Here is a 19,938-nt window from a genome sequence, read left to right as displayed (position 1 = left end):
AACGCCAATGCCACTCACCTGCATTCTGCTGACATGCCCCCCACAGATCCCACTGTCACCATCCTCGCCCCCCAGAACCCTGAGGGGAACACCACCCCTGCTCATGACTCCACGCCCATTCCCCCCACCACCGCACCCACTCCAGTTACCAGCTCCACCCCCACTCCCAGCTCCACACCCACACCAGATCCCAGCTCCCAGCCGTGCCGAGTTTTCACCATTCCCCCTGACCTCCCCCTCACAGAGGACAAACGATCAGTCCTCAGCAAAGGACTCATCTTCATCCCTCCCGCCCACGCATCAATGAATTTAATACACGCCATGACGTCGAACACTTCTTCCGCCGCCTCTACCTCTGAGCTTACTTTCACAATCAGGACTCCCGCCCACCTTCCAAGGACCCCTTCGCCTGCCTCCAACACACTCCATCCACCTGGACACCCCGTGCTGGCCTATTACCTGCCCACTACCTCTTCATTTCCAACTGACACCAGGACATTAACCTCCTCAACCTGTCTACACCCCTCCCCTACTCCATCCTCTCACTCTCACAACGCGCAGCCCTCCAATCCCTCCGCTCCAATCCCAACTTCACCATCAAGCCAGCAGATAAAGGGTCGCAGTGGTAATCTGGCGCACTGACCTTTACAGCGCAGAAACCAAACGCCAACTCGAGGACACCTCTTCCTACTGCCCGCTCGACCATGACCCCACCCCTCATCACCAAACCATCATCTCCCAGACCATACAGAACCTCATCACCTCAGGAGATCTCCCACCCACAGCTTCAAACCTCATAGTTTGGGAACCCCGCACTGCTTGGTTCTACCTCCTTCCCAAGATCCATAAGCCTGACCACCCTGGCCAGCCCATCGTCTCAGCATGCTCCTGCCCCACTGAACTCATTTCTACCTACCTCAACACTGTCCTATCCCCCCCTAGTCCAGGAACTCCCCACATACGTTTGAGACACCACCAATGCCCTCCATCTCCTCCAAGATTTCCGTTTCCCCGGCCCCTAACGCCTCATCTTCACCATGGATATCCAATCCCTCTACACCTCCATCTGCCATGACCAGGGCCTCCAAGCCCTCCATTTCTTCTTCTCCCGACGTCCCCAACAGTACCCTTCCACCGACACTCTCATTCGTTTGGCCAAACTGGTCCTCACCCTTAACAATTTCTCTTTCGAATCCTCCCACTTCCTCCAGACCAAAGGGTTAGCCATGGGCACCCATATGGGCCCCAGCTATGCCTGTCTCTTTGTTGGCCACATAGAACAGTCCATCTTCCATAATTACACCAGCACCACTCCACACCTCTTCTTCCGCTACACTGATGACTGCATTGGCGCCACCCCATGCTCCCGCGCGGAGGTTGAGCAATTCATCAACTTCACCAACACATTTCACCCTGACCTTAAATTTACCTGGACCATCTCTGACACTTCCCTCCCCTTCCTGGACCTCTCCATCTCCATTAATGACGATCGACTTGACACTGACATTTTTTACAAACCCACCGACTCCCACAGCTACCTGGATTACACCTCTTCCCACCCTACCTCCTGCAAAAACGCCATCCCATATTCCCACTTCCTCCACCTCCACCGTATCTGCTCCCAGGAGGACCAGTTCCACCACAGAACACACCAGGTGGCCTCCTTCTTTAGAGACCGCAATTTCCCTTCCCACGTGGTTAAAGATGCCCTCCAACGCATCTCGTCCACATCCCACACCTCCGCCCTCAGACCCCACCCCTCCAACCGTAACAAGGACAGAACGCCCCTGATACTCACCTTCTACCTGACCAACCTTCGCATAAACGAAATCATCTGCCGACATTTCTGCCACCTCCAACATGGACCCCACCACCAGGGATATATTTCCCTCCCCACCCTTTTCCGCCTTCCGCAAAGACCGCTCCCTCCATGACTACCTGGTCAGGTCCATGCCCCCCAACAACCCACCCTCCCATCCTGGAACCTTCCCCTGCCACCGCAGGAATTGCAAAACCTCCTCCCTCACCTCCATCCAAGGCCCTAAAGGAGCCTTCCACATCCATCAGTGTTTTACCTGCACATCCACCAATATCATTTATTGTATCCATTGCTCCCGATGCGGTATCCTCTACATTGGGGAGACTGGACGCCTCCTAGCAGAGCACTTCAGGGAACATCTGTGAGACAACCACACCAATCAACCACACCGCCCGGTGGCCCAACATTTCAACTCCCCCTCCCACTCAGCCGAGGACATGGAGGTCCTGGGCCTCCTTCACCGCAGCTCTGTCACCACCAGACGCCTGGAGGAAGAACACCTCATCTTCCACCTTGGAAAACTTCAACCCCAGGACATCAATGTGGATTTCAACAGTTTCCTCATTTCCCCTTACCCCACCTCACCCCAGTTTCAAACTTCCAGCTCAGCACTGTCCCCATGACTTGTCCTACCTGCCTATCTTCTTTTCCACCTATCCACTCCACCCTCCCCCTAACCTATCATCTTCATCCCCTCCCCCACTCACCTATTGTACTCTATGTTACTTTCTCCCCACCCCCACCCTCCTCTCATTTATCTCTGCACCCTTCAGGCACTCAGCCTGTATTCCTGATGAAGGGCTTTTGCCCGAAACGTCGATTTTACTGCTCATCAGATGCTGCCTGAACTGCTGTGCTTTTCCAGCACCACTCCAATCTAGACCCCTTATCCCTAACTGCCCTGAAGAAGGGAAAAGTGAGCTGCCTACTTAACTGCTGCAGTCCTTGTGGTGTAGGGTCATCGACAGTGCTGTTTAGGAAGGAAGGGAGTTTCAGGATTTTAATCCAGCTACAATGAAGAGGAGGCAATAGAGTTTAAAGTCAGGATGGTATGCTTCTTGGAAGAGATCTTGCAGGTGATAGACTTCCTACGTATCCACTGTCCTTGTTCTTCTAGATGGTAGAGGTCATGGATTTGGAAGGTGCTGTTGAAGGAGTCTTGGTGAGTTGTTGCAGCACAGATACTTCACAGTTTCTGCCACAATGCATCAGTGGTGAAGGGAGTGATACTGAAGGTGGTGAATGGGGTGTCAGCCGAATGGGCTGCTTTACCCGAGATGGTGTTGAACCTGTTGAGTGTTGTTCGCACAGCACTCATCCAGGGAAGCAGACAGTATTCTATCATATTCCTAACTTATGCATGCAAATGGTGGACATGCATTGGAGAGACAGGAAAGTTATTCAGCTCAGAATTCCTCTGTTCTTGTCACCAGTATATTAAATGGCTGATTCAGTTCAGTTTCTAGTCAATAATAACCCAGGACATCGCTAGTAGGGAATTCAGTGATGGTGATGCAGAAGCATCTGAACATACGGGTGGCATGGAGGCTCAGTGGTTAGCTGCCTCACAGCACCAGGGACCCAGGTTCGATTCCAGCCTTGGGTGACTGTCTGTGTGGAGTTTGCACTTTTTCTCCATGTCTGCGAGGGTTTCCTCTGGGTGCTCTGGTTTCCTCCAATAGTCCAAAGATGTGCAGGTCAGGTGAATTGGCCATTCTAAATTGCATGTAGTGTTAGGTGCATTAGTCAGAGGGAAATGGGGCTGGGTGAGTTACTCTTCAGAGGGTCATTGTGGACTTGTTGGGCCAAAGGGCCTGTTTCCACATAGTAGGAATCTAATCTAAAAAAAAGATTCTCTCTTGTTGGGGTTGTCATTCTCTGGCACTTGCAAGGCACAAATATTATTTGTAAACATTACATATCAGCTGAAACCTAAATGTTGTCCAGATCTTGCTTTATGTAGAGACAGCTTTAGTATCTGAAAAGTGGCAGATAGGACTGAACATTGTGCAATTGTCAGTGAACATGACGTTTTTAAATTCATAGGATGTGGGCAACACTGGCCAGAACAGTATTTATTACCCACCTCTAATTGCCCAAAGGGCAGATAAGGGTCAAGAACATTGCTATGGATCTACAGTCACATGTAGACCAAACCAGGTAAGAATAGCAAAAGAGAAAATGCCGGAAAATCTCAGCAGGTCTGTAAGGAGAGAAAAGAGCTGACGTTTCAAGTCTAACTGACCCTTTGTCAGGTAAGGATAGCAGATTCCTTTTCTGAGGACATTACTCAACCAGATGGGTTTTTCCAACAATTTTCCAACAATTCAAAGAAAATGTCAAAATAAATCTTCTTTCATGTCCATATGTCTTTTTATCTCCAAGGCCATGCAAGGCAGTGTCCTGGGGACTGCATGCTCAGTCCTACGTGGTTGGCAACCTTACTGTCCCAAGTAAATCAGGCCATGTTGATTTTGTTGTACTGCCGAGAAACAGAATGTCATTTCAAAAATCAGAGAAATTGGTCATTCATTGCGGTGCTCTTTAAGCATTACCTTGCACAGAATGTAAGACTGCAGACTTAGCTGTGAATTGCTCAAATGAATTTCCTTCAGGGTAAAGGATAACAACCATCTGTGAATGAAATAAGTCTGTTTCTCCACTTGGCACATATTTTTGTCATTCAAAAAGAGAGAAAAGTGCTGCAGAACGACAGAATGTTAACAGGGAAGCCAAATGAGCTTCCTTGTACTAAACAATTCTGGAGAAAAAATATCTTTCCATAAAAACATCAGGAAGAAAATATATGAGGGTTTTACCTTTTATCCTTCTTCTCTTTCTTTTTCTGGACCCGTGTGTTAAGCAGCATTGACTGTTCCATGAAGGCCGCCTCGTACAGTCGTCGGACAAACAGCTGGGATGTCCTTTCAATCCTTTGAATGTGCTGGCCCCACACGTAGAATGTTGAGAAAATCAGCCCTAGCCAAAAGCATACAGCCAAGGAGCCAAGCAGTGCCAAGCCAACTTTGTTGGAAATTAATATCACTTCTGCTCTGCAAAGGCTGCGAGGAATTTCTAAAAGTAGGATTTGCACAGAATCGCTATCGTTGGAGGTTTTTAAGTTGTGGCAGAGGGCAGTCAAGTTAAAGCTATCTGCTTTGCCATATTTATTGAAGCTGTCATACAACACAATCAAAAAAGCAAAAAATACAATTGGTGTGGCTAATATGGAAGGCACAGCAAAGCTGCGTCTGACTGCATGCATTTTACACACCAGAACCCCAAACCAGTGACAAAGAGCAGAAGAAATCCCCTGTATTCCAAAGAGGCACAAAATAATTTTTAAATCGAATTGAGAGACTGTTTTTACATCTTCCCACTTATATTCCTTCACTGGAATCCAAGCTGCCACTACAGTACCAATAACTAGAATTCGCACTGTACTAGTACAAACATATGTGATGTTTCTGGTACATTGCAAGTTTTCCCTTATATTTTCCATTATTCCAATTTTGCAGTATGATGTAAAATTTTCCCACCAATTGAAAGATATGAAAATTAAGGCAACTATTGCAAGGGCCACGTACGGTTTAATGTGTTTAACCTCTTCTGAATGTTGCTGTGGGTTGTGAGCTAAAATGAAAAGCAAGAGACCCAAGAAAACAAAACCAAAGCCTACCAATGGAAACAACATAGAAGATTTAAGTGGTTTCAGCTGAAATACTACTTGCAGAAGAGCAGGAAGAAGGCAAACACCATTCAAAATATACAAATTGGTTACAATGTCAAAGTGAGGCATGCAGACCAGGACCAAGATTGAAGTGCCAAAAGCAGCAACTGCTTCAATCAAACAAACCTGGAAAGAAAATTAGAGAAATGACAAAAATAAAATCCACAAAGTTAAATTATAATATTGCATTACACTTAAAGAAGATTAATCATTGAAATAAGGTTTTGGACCAACATGGATTTGCATTCATGCTCAATTAGTTCAGTTTGTTGTGATAGTTAAGTTCTGAATGTTGTCTACAGCTAGTGCTGAAGTACCTCCTTTGGTACAATTTTCAGATTACTGAAGTCAATGAACTTAAATATCAGGTGTACAACGGTGGCCAGTCAAATAGCACCCAGCTACAATTTCATATGATATATGCATCTGCTGGTTTGACTTTCTCTTGCAGAATGTGAGACCCAAATACAGAGGCTTAATTTTTTTTCCAAAACATACCAGTAAATCTCAAATCCTGCTCTGACCATGATACTTCACAATTTCACAGACTCAACTGAAAATTTATGCACGATGAATTCATAGAGTCAGCTAGCCATTTAAATTATCAGGTGCTGGGTTGGTGGCACAGAGGCTCAATAGTTACCACTGCTGCCTCACAGCAACAGAGGCCTGGGCTCAATTCGAGCCTTAGATGAATGTCTGTGTGGAGTTTGCACATTCTTCCTGTGTCCACATGGGTTTCCTCCAGGTGCTCCAGTTTCCACCCCCAGTGCAGGTTAGGGTGAATTAGCCATGTTAAATTGCCCATAATGTTCAGGGATGTGTAAATTAGGTGGCTTGGCCATGGGGAATGCAGGAATTTCAATGCATGATGAATTTGAAATGTTTTCTAAGACTTTACTGAAGAGAAGACTTTAATGGGCGGCATGGTGGCACAGTGGTTAGCACTGCTACCTCACAGCGCCAGAGATCCGGGTTCAATTCCCGCCTCAGGTGACTAACTGTGTGGAGTTTGCACGTTCTCCCCGTGTCTGTGTGGGTTTGCTCCGGTTTCCTCCCACAGTCCAAAGATGTGCAGGTCAGGTGAATTGGCCATGCTAAATTGCCCGTAGTGTTAGGAAGGGGTAAATGTAGGGGTATGGGTGGGTTGCACTTTGGCAGGGCGGTGTGGACTTGTTGGGCCGAAGGGCCTGTTTCCACACTGTAAGTAATCTAAAAAAAAGAACTAAATAGATCTTTTTTTTTCTCACACCTATGGATGTGTTCTGAGATCTTCTGTGGTGAATACTAAGTGACTTAACCCAAGAGGTGAAAAGGAAAGGGTGTTGATTATGAATATGGTTTGGCATATGACCGTAAAAATTGATATACAATGAATGCGGAATGGGAAAGGTTTGTGTGTGTGTGAGAGAGAGAGTGAGAGAGAGAGAGAGAGTGAGAGAGAGAAAGATGGAGGGAGTGTGTGGGGGTGTGTGTGTGGTTAGGAGGGGTGAAGACATGTTTTATGCACTATTCTTTTAGGTTTTACACACAGTGACAGGGCCCTAAAGCAGGCTTTCCACCTCTCTTGCTTTTTCACCGAACATCCTCTTCAGGTCTTCTGGGATTGTCAGCCCCAATTTCTACTCTAGCTTATATTTTATTCTCTCACATAATGTCAGCATGGTTGGCTTGGCCAGTATTTATTGCCCATCTCCAATTGGTCAAAGGCAGTTGGAAGTCAACCACATTGGTGACAGTCTGGAGTCACACATGTGCCAACCATGTAAGTCAGGAATTTCCTCACTAAAGGAGATTAGTCAACCATATGTGTTTTTCCTGGAATAATGGTTTCATGAATTAATTCAACTTCCACCATCTACCACTGCATGATTTGAACACAGGTCCTCAGAACCTAGATCTCTGGATTGACAGTCAAGTGGTAATTGCACTAGGTCATTGTCTTCCCATAAGGCTGGTAGCTACACTCAAAAGTCAGGCTCATGGAACTAGGGTCTCTCCCATCTCTGCACTCAATCAGGGAACAAATATTGGGGCCAGGTTATGAGAACTACTTGTGATATTTAATAAATCACAAATGAAATGTTCAAAATATGTTATTTTTCTGTTTTCTTGTTTCCTAAATGGCTTTTGAGAAATAACTTTGTAAAGTTAGCTAAAAAATTCTAAAATTACAACTAATTTACTCCTTCAAAAAGAGCACACTTGGATGAGTGAACTTAATGAATTAAGGTTAAAGTTGTCCCTTCCTACATTTTGCAGATTTGTTCTCAGATAATCAGGTTTGTCAATATTTATTACTTCCTAAGACCTCCTGGTTTGTATCAATTCCATGTCAATTCATCATTGAAAGGCACAAAAATATTTACATCACTTGAAGAGACATTAAAATTATATATTTTTTGAAAATATAGAAGCTCTTCGAGTGACTAAAGCACTTAAAGTTGCATTGAGTGATATGTGCTGAATATGGACAGAATATAGACAATGTCTAATTTTTTTCTGATGTTTTCATAGAGGCATGAACAAAACTGTGCAAAACAATTGCTGCATCAGTTCTACCCCCAAATTCTGCCACAATCATAACATTAGCTTCTCTCCAAGTATTTTTTATTTATACATGAGATATAGATGTTGCTGGCTAAGCCGACTTTTATCATCCTTCTCTAATTGCTCAGAAAGCAAATAAAAGTTAACTACATTGCCTTGGGTCTGCAGTTACATACTATCCAGACAAGGATGGCAGATTACATTCTCTGAAATACATTTTACAACAATCGACAATTATTGATCATCAGTTGAGCAACTCTTTGTAACAAGATCATCCAGGTGGACCTCATAGAATATGAGTTCCCTCATTGAGGCTGTTAATTAAGAGCAGGTATGTCAGCTGGCTCTGAGGAAGCTAGATCGTTAAGGACTCTTCACATGTAAATAAAGGATGACTTGGTGATGGGATACCGGCCTCTGTAGAGTCAAATTCCCCCATCTGCCATGATTTGAATCCAAGTCCTCAAGGCATGAGCTTGGGGTTTTGGTTTACTAGTCCAGTGAAATTATAAATATACCCTTCTATTCCTTTAATTTCTTTTTCTCGAAAACCTGAAAGCTCTTAAATTGAATTTTAAAAAACATCTTACCATTCCTAGAATATTAAGTGAAGGAGCATCAGATGATCCAAATGATACCTTCCATAAGGCCTTTGCCAAGGCCAGAACATTAGGTACAACTAATGCACAAGCGAGGATAAGGTGAGTGAAAGGTTTGTTCTCAAAAGGTGATTCACTGTTTGAAGCACTGATCAGTAACAGAAGACTGGCCTGTGAAACATAAAAGTGCATATTCTTCAACACAAATACACTCACTAAGCATGTCTGGAAACTATAAAATAGCGACTCTTTTCCATGATATTTTGTCACAGCACTTACAGCAGCAAAAGTGATGACCCTATCAGCAAGAAGAACCTGGTTGGAATTAATTAATCAAAGTTTGAAAGTGAGCAATCATCATTGGGTTATTGCTTTGCTTGAACCTTTCCATGTCAGACACTGCTCTGAACTTTTTTGTGAGGTCTTCTGAGCCCAGCTTTTCCAGAAATGAGGAGCACAGTATCCAAAGAAATAATCTATCGCAGTGTTGTATCTTTGGGGAAAGCAAGATATGTCCTTTCCTTATACCACTAGCTGCATTTTGGGTAGCCTGGTGACCCAACAGACTTCACTTCTTCCCTTGGCTGATCTGTACATCAGGTACCTCCTACCACCCGGTCACTGGGTGGAACAAAGACTGAAGCGGCACGGTGGCACAGTGGTTAGCACTGCTGCCTCACAGCGCCAGAGATCCGGGTTCAATTCCCGCCTCAGGCGACTCTCTGTGTGGAGTTTGCACGTTCTCCCCGTGTCTGCGTGGGTTTCCTCCGGGTGCTCCGGTTTCCTCCCACACTCCAAAGATGTGCAGGTCAGGTGAATTGGCCATGCTAAATTGCCCGTAGTGTTAGGTAAGGGGTACATGTAGGGGTATGGGTGGGTTGCGCTTCGGCGGGTCGGTGTGGACTTGTTGGGCCGAAGGGCCTGTTTCCACACTGTAAGTAATCTAATCTAAGTAATCTAATCTAATCTAAAAAAAAAAGCTGAGAACACTTCCTGTCAGTAAATCCTTCCCTTCAACACATCATGCTCTGTTGTCAGTCCAAAATGAAGTAGATCCCAAAAGCCCGATTACCATTCTGACTTGGCACAACCTGACAATAGCCCCAATGACCTGGCCACAACCCCAGATCTCCTGAATATCCATCAAAATCCTGATTATCTCTTCAGTCCAACCTGACTACCATGACCAACTGCACTATCCTGATCACTCTACCATACACCCGATCTGGTCCTGCCCACCTCCTACCAACCAACTAGCTTCCAACTTGACTAATCAGCTCCCCCCCACCAGCTGACTAGCCCAACTCAATCCAATCTGATGATCCTTTCCCAGCTTCCATCACCTGACTTGACTACACAACTAAACTTGACTCCCCTCAAACCACCTACAGCTCACCCACCTACTCATTTTATCCACCTGCCATCCGACATAACTTCCATTCTACTACCTGTCACATGGATTCTAGACTTTTGTATCTAAACTTTCCATTTGCGCTGAAATAAAGCTTCTCTTTAATTTGTACATGAGTGATGCAGAGTCCAGTTCGCTTTGCCATTTTTCTTTTACAATAAATTCTGGTCCATTAATATGTTTTGCTTCATACAAATGCCATTTAGAGTCATAGAGATGTACAACATGGAAACAGACCCTTCAGTCCAACATGTCCATGCTGAACAGATATTCCCAATCCAATGTAGTCCCACCTGCCAGCACCTGGCCCATATCCCTCCAAATGCTTCGGATTCATATACCCATCCAGATGCCTTTTAAAATGTTGCAATTGTATGAGCCTCCACTGCATCCCAAAACATATCTTCATGTTATTAATGTAGTTGTAATGAAACATTACAATCTTTCTGATCTCACTCATCTTCTGAAGTACCAGATACCCCTCAGAGGTTACTAGATACCCCTCAGAAAGTACCAGATGCCAGTTAGAAACTACTAGATACCCCTCAGAAATCCCAATTCAAAGGCTTAAGAACAAAACTAGATCGATAGTAGACCGAAGTGCTGCACTGTCATGAGCTGATTTCTTTTGGATGAAACATTAATTTGAAGCCCCTGTCTGTAATCTCAGGTGGGTGTAAAATGTTCCATGGCACTATTTGAGGTATCCTAGTTACCCGCACAATATTTCTCCCTAAACAAGCCTTCTGACTATTTATTTTATACTGTGTTTTTCAAAAAATAATTAATGAGTAGTGAAAATGCTCTGGGCATCCTGAAATCTGAAAAGGTATTGAAAGGAACACTATAATGCTATTATTAATAATTACAGTAATTGATTTGGAACATAACAAAAGGTGCTGAATAACTTTAAGAGTTTTATTTAAATGTTCAGTCCTGTTTCTTTAAGGATGTACTGACCTTGCTGAGAAAGATTAACCCCAGCACACAGACTCCAAAAATGAAGCAGATTACATATTGCAAGAGTAACACACATTTCCCAGTGACTTCTTCTTCGTCATTTACCATTTTCAACATAAACGGATCCCATGTTTTCCTGAAACTAAACAAAGAAATATATAATGCAGCACCTGCTGCATGTTGGCCTTTGAAGAATAATCATTTAAATATATAAAATTCAATTAGTTTTATTTTGGGCAAAATTACCCGGATTTTTACATATCTTAATTGGTGATGAACAAAACTGAGACAGAGCAGGTATGTAGGTGAACAGTACAATTTAGAATTTCTTTGCACTTCAACATCAATTACAAATTCCCCAAAACTGCAGCATTCAACTTGAAAAAATTATTTGTAATTAATTGACTTTGTAAAGAAAACTAATCAGCACTTGACCAATTTTGCGTGTTTAATACCTTGTTACCTTGAACAAGAACTCCTTTCATACTGCTCCGAAATTATTTCGATTACTGAGATACTTTTAGGCACAGATGTTTCCCCTCCACACAATGTGTCCAAAGATTTTCAACTACTCACTTAATTTGCAAAACTAGTTCTAAAAACTGATATTTAATATCACATAATCTATATATCAAATAATATTTTAAACATTTTACAGAATTGTTTACAGATACAGTTTTTAGAAATAAACTAATACCACAAGATAATTTTTAAAGGTTTTACCTGCTTCTATGCAGTCTTTTTGCCTCATTGGTATCTTGATCCTTACTCTCCATTTCTTCAATAATGATTAATAAATGTTATTTACAAGGTGCGTTCAGTTAGAGTAAGCCAAAGGCACTGAATATGATCTATATATACACCCGTTGTATTTGTCCTTAGAGGTGTGGTGCTCATTTTACATATTCAGCCACACCTATCTTCAGAGCTATATCAGAGACAGTTTTCAAGAGAAAAGAGTCGGTCTCATATGTAGATGTTTTACCATTTCCTAAACTAACATGTTTTCCTGCTTAACATATTTAATGTTTACATGCAATTGCTATGACTAAGGACTCAATAACAGTGGGATCTGATTAAAAATTTTGATCAGCAGCTTAAGCAACCTAAGCTAAAAATGTATTCACTGGAACTGTGCAGATCTTTTTGCTACCTGTCTAATTAAATAGTTAGCCAGTTCGATGCATTTGATGTGATTTACTAATCTGGAATCGTAACATTTGTGTATTAGGAATATTTGTTTGGATACTTCACCTGCCACAGTTGAATGTGTTAAGAAGCTTTGGCCAGGTTTGCTACACAATGGCACTTCACTCATTTCTTTGTGCAAGTTAAATATCAGATAGGCAGCACTATTTTTCATAGTTGTTGGCACAGCCACAAGAAAATAGACACATCCTTAATTAAGCTGTTCCAGTACAGTTACAACCTGCCTTGCAATGTGGAATGTCATTTACGGAATACTGAAAGGGAATGCTGGTGATAATGTGCTGGTGCTGGTCAAAATGGCAGAAGACAATCCATTGAATCTGATGTCTGTTGGGGTGGAAATTGAAAACAAAGGAAAACTATACCATGATTCTAGGAAGGAAGGGAAGTGGTGAAAACAGGAATGGATGGACATGCTGAGTGGGAATCTGAGGTTCAAGGGAAAATGGAGACATGCTGACAGCACTGGTGTGAAAAATTGGTGTCATGAAAATGGATGTGAGGAAGCAGTCGAGGTAGCTGTGGGAGTCTGAGAGTTTGTAGTTGACTTTACTTGATAGCTCCACCTCCAAGAATGGAGACAGAGAATTTGAGGAAGGATCTGAAATCAGTTGGTGAATGTAGGGAAGGGTGGAATGTTTGCCTCCACAGATACCGCCATACCTAAGTTTCTTCATTTTCTTTTTGTTTTATTTTAGATTTTCAACAAGTTTTGATAATAACCCCAGCCTCTATCTTTGTTTTTGATCTGGTTTGTTTCCTTCAACCTTTCATATTGGCGTTCAGGTGTGTTTTTATATGCAATTCATATCCCATTTTGACAGAACCTTCGTTTTTCCAAACTATCCATTGCCACTCTTTGTCTTATCATGAATTGTTTTGTTGTTCAATCACCCCTTCCCTCGACCAGCCACAGAGTTTTATTTCCTTCCATCTTTTACTGGTTTGAAACTCTTACTGTACTCCTGTCTTAGGTTCTGGTGAAAGGTAATCAACGAGAAATGTTTACATAGATGCTGCCTAACATGCTCAATATTTCCAGTATATTTTGTTCTTATTTCAGACATCCAGCAACTTCAGTATTTTGCTTTTGTAAACATGCTGGTGATCGATATAGAACAGATATCAGAGGTAGCTTCTTTACTCAGAGAATAGTAGGAGCATGGAATGTACGGTCTGCAACAGTAGTAGATTTGCCAATGTTAAGGGCATTTAAATGGTCATTGGATAAACATGTGGATGAAAATATAATAGTGTAAGATAGATAGGCTTCAGATTGGTTCAGACAGGTCAGTGCAACATCGAGGGCCGGAAGGCCTGTACTGTGCTGTATTGTTTTATGTTCTGTAGATTCAAACTCTGGACATAAATAAATAGCAATGGCAGAATTGATTCCTTGAGTGAGAAAGATCAGACGCCTCACTCCTAATTGAAAGAAAACTTTTTTTTCACAATTCTTTATTGTGTCCTGCAATTCCACCATAAATGTAATGTTACAATGAAAAATAAAGTTTGCATTTGTTTTAACTATTCCTGTTCAGTTTAGAGGGAACCATAAGAGCACTTACAGGACATAAAATAAGCTTGCACACTTGAAATGCCATTCAGTCTTTGCTTTGGTAACCTTGCTAAAATCCTTGAAGCGTAGGTTGGGCTATGCAACATGAGCTGCTACACCCAGCTAGTGAGACGAAGCAGTTCTCTCTGGAAATGTACGATGTTCATACAGAATAAATGTTAGCTCCAAAATTTGTTCTTTTATTCTGTTTCGGTTTCTAAACAAAATTAAGACAATTATGGCAAAACCACAAGTCTGTCAAAACTTGAGAATGCCTTGGATTATTTTTAAATGTTTAATTTGCTTTATACATCTTTATTTTACAGTTTTTCTTTAATATGTCTAAGTCAGCAATCAAGACACTTCCTTCCAAATTGGTGCCAAGAAAATTGTGACTAGTGGGTGCACAGGAGTGCCTGAAATGCAAGAATAGGAGTAAACCAATTCAGCTCCTTGAGACTTTTTTGGCATTCAATTACTTTATCTCCATCAACCCAACGTTCATCTATTATGTTTTGTGTATTTTGTGCTGAAAATTAACGAGGCTACTGAATTTACAATCTTTTGAATGAGCGCTTTCCAGACTTCTATTTGTTTTAGGTTAATTTTTACTCCTGAACACCTCTGGTCCATGACCCAAACCTTCTTCTAGCTAGTCATTTTAACACAGCATCCTGCTTGCATGCTCACTTGGCATACTGTAGTGTTCCGACAAATCACAGCGCAAACAGGAGGAACAATATTTCAAAGAACAAAAAAAAAGCACAGGAACAGCCTCTTCAGCCCTCCAAGCCTATGCCGATGCATTTTGCACTTCCATACTAAAACTGTCTTCACTTATAGGATCCTGTATTCTCTTCTCTTCCTATTCTCTTCCTATTCATCGATGCATTTCTTGAATGCTGCTATTGTGTCTGCTTCTACCATCTCCTCTGACATCACGTTCCAGGAACTCATCACCTCTGAGTGAAAAACTTGCCTCGCAGATCTCTTTTAAATTTCCCCCACCCCTCCGGCACCTTGAATGTGTGTCCCCTAGTAATTGACCCTTTCACCCTGGGAAAAAGCCTCATACTTTCCACTCTATCCATGCCATGCACAGACTTATAAACTTCTGTCAGGGTGCCTCTCAACCTCCTGCATTCCAGTGAAAACAAACCCATCTAGCCAACTGTTCTTCAAAGCCAAAACTAAACCAAACTAGAAAAAAACCAGAACCGAGAGAACTGGCCACTCCTCAGCCATTGTTCAAAATAACTATTTCCAGATAAATCAGCACCTCTGCCTTTACAACCCCTCTTGACAAATAAACAAGAACAACATAACCTTGTTAAAGGGGCAGCATCATCACATGGGCAACATCCTGGTAAACCTTTCCTGTACCCTCTTCAAAGCATCCACATCCTTCTGATAATCTTGTCAACAGCACTTTATGCAATATTCCAAGCATGGTTTAACTAAAGTTCCATAAATCTGCAGCATAACCTGCCTATCCTTATACGCAATGCCACTTTAAATGAAGACAAGCATTATACAGGCCTTTTTCACTACCTAATCAACCTGCACTGCTGCCTTCAGTGATCTGTGGTCCTGCACACCCAGATCCCTCTCCATGTCAATACTCCTAAGGGTTCTGCCATTCACTGTATAATTACTGTACTCCTGTCTTAAGTTGGTTCTGGTGAAAGGTCATTGACCAAAAATGTTTACATAGATTCTGCCTAACATTTCCAGCACATTTTGTTCTTATTTCAGACGTCCAGCAACTTCAGTATTTTGCTTTTGTAAAAATAAGAATGTTAGTGATAGATATAGAACAGATATCAGAGGTAGTTTCTTTACTCAGAGTAGTAGGGGTATGGAATGCACTACCTGCAACAGTAGTAGACTCGCCAATATTAAGGGTATTTAAATGGTCTTTGATAAACATGTGGATGAAAATGTAAGTACATTTTACTTTGCTCAAAAACTGCATGAATCCATGTAGGATTCTGCAAACTGTTTTTTTAGAATCAGTCTGAACATTCTGGCACAGACAGCCTCAAAGGGAGTTGACACCTTCAATACCTTATCTGGACTTACATGACACCAATTGTTAAAGTGCACTTGAGAATGTAACTTTTTAAAAATGTTTTGCGATTTACATATGAAAGAACTGAAACCTACATTGTCATTCTAAAAGATGAGAGACTTAACAAAGAATCTGCGTCTTTTTCAATATATAATTTCAGTTACATCACACGGTAAACTTTTGCTACAAATTCTGTGTCTTAGAATTTTATTCTCCACACTCACCTGAAGGAGCAGCGCTCCAATAGCTACTGTTCTGAAATAAACTTATTGGACTGTAACCTGATGTTGTGTGATTTTTAACTAATTTCCACCTGTATTTGACCTTCCATAAAATGCATCACCCCACATTTGTCAGGATTAAACTCCAGCCAAGTTTCTGCTCACACCTCCAACTGATCCATATCCTGCTATATCCTCTGACAATCCTCTTAACCCCCCCCCCCCCCACCGACTATCCACAATTCCACTAATCTTTGTATCATCCGCAAACTTATTAATTAGACCAGCTACATTTTCTTCCAAATCATTTATGTTGACTGCAAACAGCAGAAGTCCCAACACTGATCCAGGTGGAACACCACTAGTCATGACTCTCCATTCCGAAAAGCATCCTTCCACCGCTGTCCTTTGTCTCCTATGACTAAGCCAACTCTGTATCCATCTTGCCAGCTCACCCCTGATACCATGTGACTGCACCTTTTATACCAGTCTGCCATGAGGGGTCTTGTCGAAGGCTTTACTGAAGTCCAAGTAGACAATACCAACCACCTTTCCCTCAATCATCTTCGTCACCTCCTTGAAAAACTCAATCAAGTTACTGAGGCTAAATCCTCCCCAGACAAAACCATGATATCTATCGCTAATAAGTCCATTTGCTTTTAAATGTGTACCTTCTCCCCAGTGGTAGAGTTGTAGAAAAACATTGCCTGGGTGGGTTGGATCTTTAAGAATGCTGGCAGCCTTTCCTTGACAGTGGGCCTGGTAGATGGAATCTATAGATGAGAGATTGGCCTTTGTGATTGTCTGAGCTGAGTTCACCACTCTCTGTAACCATCTCCGATCTTGAATGGTACAGTTGCTATACCAGGTAGGGATACATCCAGACAGGATGCTCTCGATGGCGCACCACGCTGGCAAGGGTATTCACCATCATGCCAAATTTTCTCAGCTGCCTGAAGAAGTGATGCTGTTGGGCCTTTATAACCAGTGCGTCCACATGAAGAGTCCAAGAAGGCTTGTCGTAGATGACCACTCCCAGGAGCTTGATACTTTCCACTTGTTCCACCTCTATGCTGTTAATGTGTAGGAGGCATGAGTAACATCCTGCCTAAAGTAAATAATGAGTTTTGCCAGCACTGAGAACTAGGTTGTTCTCTGTGCACCATTTTTCCAGGTTTTCCACCTTCTGTCAGTAGTCTGTTTCATCGCCATCTGAGATTCGACCGAGTATGGTGGTGTCATCAGCAAACCTGTTAAATGGCATTAGTGTGGTATTTGGCGACCATTGCATAAATGTTGCCCCTTCCACATTTCACGTCAGCTCTGAAGAAGAGTTATCTAGACTCGAAACATTAGCTTGCTTTCTCTCCACAGAAGCTGTCTGACCCATTGTGATTTTCAGCAATTTTGTTTTCAGTATAGATTCCAGCATCTGCAGTTATTTGCTCTTAGGATGTCCATTGAGTCTAGAACTGTATTTTTTTTCTATGGATTTTCTACTGTTTGTTTTTCTGTAATATCTTTCTGGAAAAGAATGCAGGAAGAGAAAGCAAAAGAGAAATAGCCAGGGTACAAATAACAGAAGATAAAAAGATGAGCAAGAATGACAGAAATAGAGTGGGGAAGCAATAGTCTAAGGATGGCAGTCGTAGGTTGGAAATAGACATAGAAAGTAACAGGGTAAAAACAATGACTGCAGATGCTGGAAACCAGATTCTGGATTAGTGGTGCTGGAAGAGCACAGCAGTTCAGACAGCATCCGAGGAGCAGTAAAATCGACGTTTCGAGCAAACGCCCTGACAGACAGAGGAGGGGAACATCAATAAAAGAAAACAGCATAAACCAAGGGAAATAACTGCCAATGTTATTAATAATACTTTATGGATCCAAGGAAACTCTGATTCCAGTCGAGCATTGGGCACTATCATAAAATTTCCACAAGAAACCTAACTCTGATCAATGTTCTCAGTATTCACAAACTTTGTCAGTCACTCGGGTAATGACACAGAACGATCAACGAAAATAATACAACTCCTGAATTTCTTTACACAGTTGGTATCTCATTTAGATGAAAATTTAGACACCTGCAAACGTGCCAAATCCAGTCATGAGTACAGCAGTGTTAGACAATTAAACAAGGGACTGTCGGCTGACACCAACAACAGCAAGAAAACACACACATGCGCACATTGCGAACTGGGCACGCAAACGGTTCCAACCGTCGACGTCATCACGTAGATTTTACGTCACCGTCATGTGCCAAGGCACAATTGAGCGGGCGAAGGAAGCTCGAGCGATTTTGAGCAGGGGTTCAGTGGTGTCAGAGAGGGAAACCCCGCGGAGGAAAGAGGAGGCTGAATGTTACAGCATGGCGGCTGTGACAAGCAGAGCCCAAGATCCGAGCAGTGTGCAAAGGAGAGCTCTGGAATCTCCAATACCTGTTCCGCTGGCGCTCAACCCATATGTTTTTTTTCAGTCCCAATGTCCTTCTCTTCATGTACGCCCCATCTCCCTGCCCCCTCCCAGTCACGGTCCCCACCATCTCCCTCGCAGTCTCCGTCCCCATCATCTCCCTGTCCCCTCGCAGCCACGGTCCCCACCATCTCCCTGTCCCCTCGCAGTCATGGTCCCCACCATCACCCTGCCGCCTCCCAGTCTCGATGCCCACAATCTCCCTGCCCCCTCCCAGTCACGGTCCCCACCATCTCCCTGCCCCCTCCCAGTCACGGTCCCCACCATCTCCCTGCCCCCTCCCAGTCACGGTCCCCACCATCGCCCTGCCCCCTCCCAGTCACGGTCCCCACCATCTCCCTGCCCCCTCCCAGTCACGGTCTGCCACCAGCTTCCTGCCCCCTCCCAGTCACGGCCCCCACAATCTCCATGCCCCCTCCCAGTCACGGTCCCCACCATCTCCCTGCCCCCTCCCAGTCACGGTCTGCCACCATCTCCCTGCCCCCTCCCAGTCACGGTCCCCACCATCTCCCTCCCAGTCACGGTCCCCATCATCTCCCTGCCCCTCCCAGTCACGGTCCCCACCATCTTCCTACCCCCTCCCAGTCACGGTCCCCACCATCTCACTGCCCCCTCCCAGTCACAGTCTCCACCATCTCCCTCCCCCCTCCCAGTAATGGTCCCCACCATCTCCCTCCCAGTCAAGATCCACACCATCGCCCTGACCCCTCCCAGTCACGGTCCCCACCATCTCCCTGCCCCCTCCTGGTCAAGGTCCACAACATCTCCCTCCCGGTTAAGGTCCACACCATCTCCCTCCTAGTCAAGGTCCACACCATCTCCCTGCCCCTCCCAGTCACAGCCCCGACCATCTCCCTGCCCCTTCCAGTCACGTTCCCCACCACCTCCCTCCCAGCCACGGTTCCCAACCAGCTCCCTGCCCCCTCCCAGTCACGGCCCCCACAATCTCCATGCCCCCTCCCACTCACAGTTCCCACCATCTCCCCGTCCCCTCCCAGTCACGGTCCCCACCATCTCCCTGCCCCCTCCCAGTCACGATCCGCACCATCTCCCTGCCCCCTTCCAGTCACGGTCCCCACCATCTCCCTGCCCCCTCCCAGTCACGGTACCCATCATCTCCCTCCCAGTTAGGGTCCCCACCATCTCCCTGCCCCCTCCCAGTCACAGTCTCCACCATCTCCCGACCCCATCCCAGTCACGGTCTCCACTATCTCCCTGTCCCCTCCCAGTCACGGAGCCCAGCATCTCCCTGCCCCCTCCCAGTCAAGGTCCACACCATCTCCCTCCCAGTCTCGATCCTCACCATCTCCCTGACCCCTCCCAGTCACGGTCCCCACC

General features: G+C 44.1%; 1 protein-coding gene across 1 annotated transcript in view; it reads right to left on the bottom strand.

Annotated features, from left to right (window-relative positions):
- LOC140483393 (chitin synthase chs-2-like) overlaps positions 1 to 16,692 on the bottom strand; it is a 54,880-nt gene extending 38,188 nt beyond the window's left edge. The window contains exons 1-4 of the mRNA XM_072581644.1: positions 16,615 to 16,692; positions 8,690 to 8,869; positions 4,639 to 5,675; positions 1,337 to 1,342 (exon numbers count right to left, since the gene is read on the bottom strand). Coding sequence (XP_072437745.1) covers positions 1,337 to 1,342; positions 4,639 to 5,675; positions 8,690 to 8,869; positions 16,615 to 16,692 — 1,301 coding nt within the window. The remainder of the gene's footprint in view (positions 1 to 1,336; positions 1,343 to 4,638; positions 5,676 to 8,689; positions 8,870 to 16,614) is intronic.
- Between the last annotated feature and the right edge of the window lie 3,246 nt (positions 16,693 to 19,938).

Source organism: Chiloscyllium punctatum, chromosome 11 (genome assembly GCF_047496795.1).
Source record: "Chiloscyllium punctatum isolate Juve2018m chromosome 11, sChiPun1.3, whole genome shotgun sequence".
In the NCBI taxonomy this organism is placed as follows: domain Eukaryota; kingdom Metazoa; phylum Chordata; class Chondrichthyes; order Orectolobiformes; family Hemiscylliidae; genus Chiloscyllium; species Chiloscyllium punctatum.
Note: the sequence above shows the minus strand (reverse complement) of the source record. Positions and strands in the feature narration are given on the sequence as shown.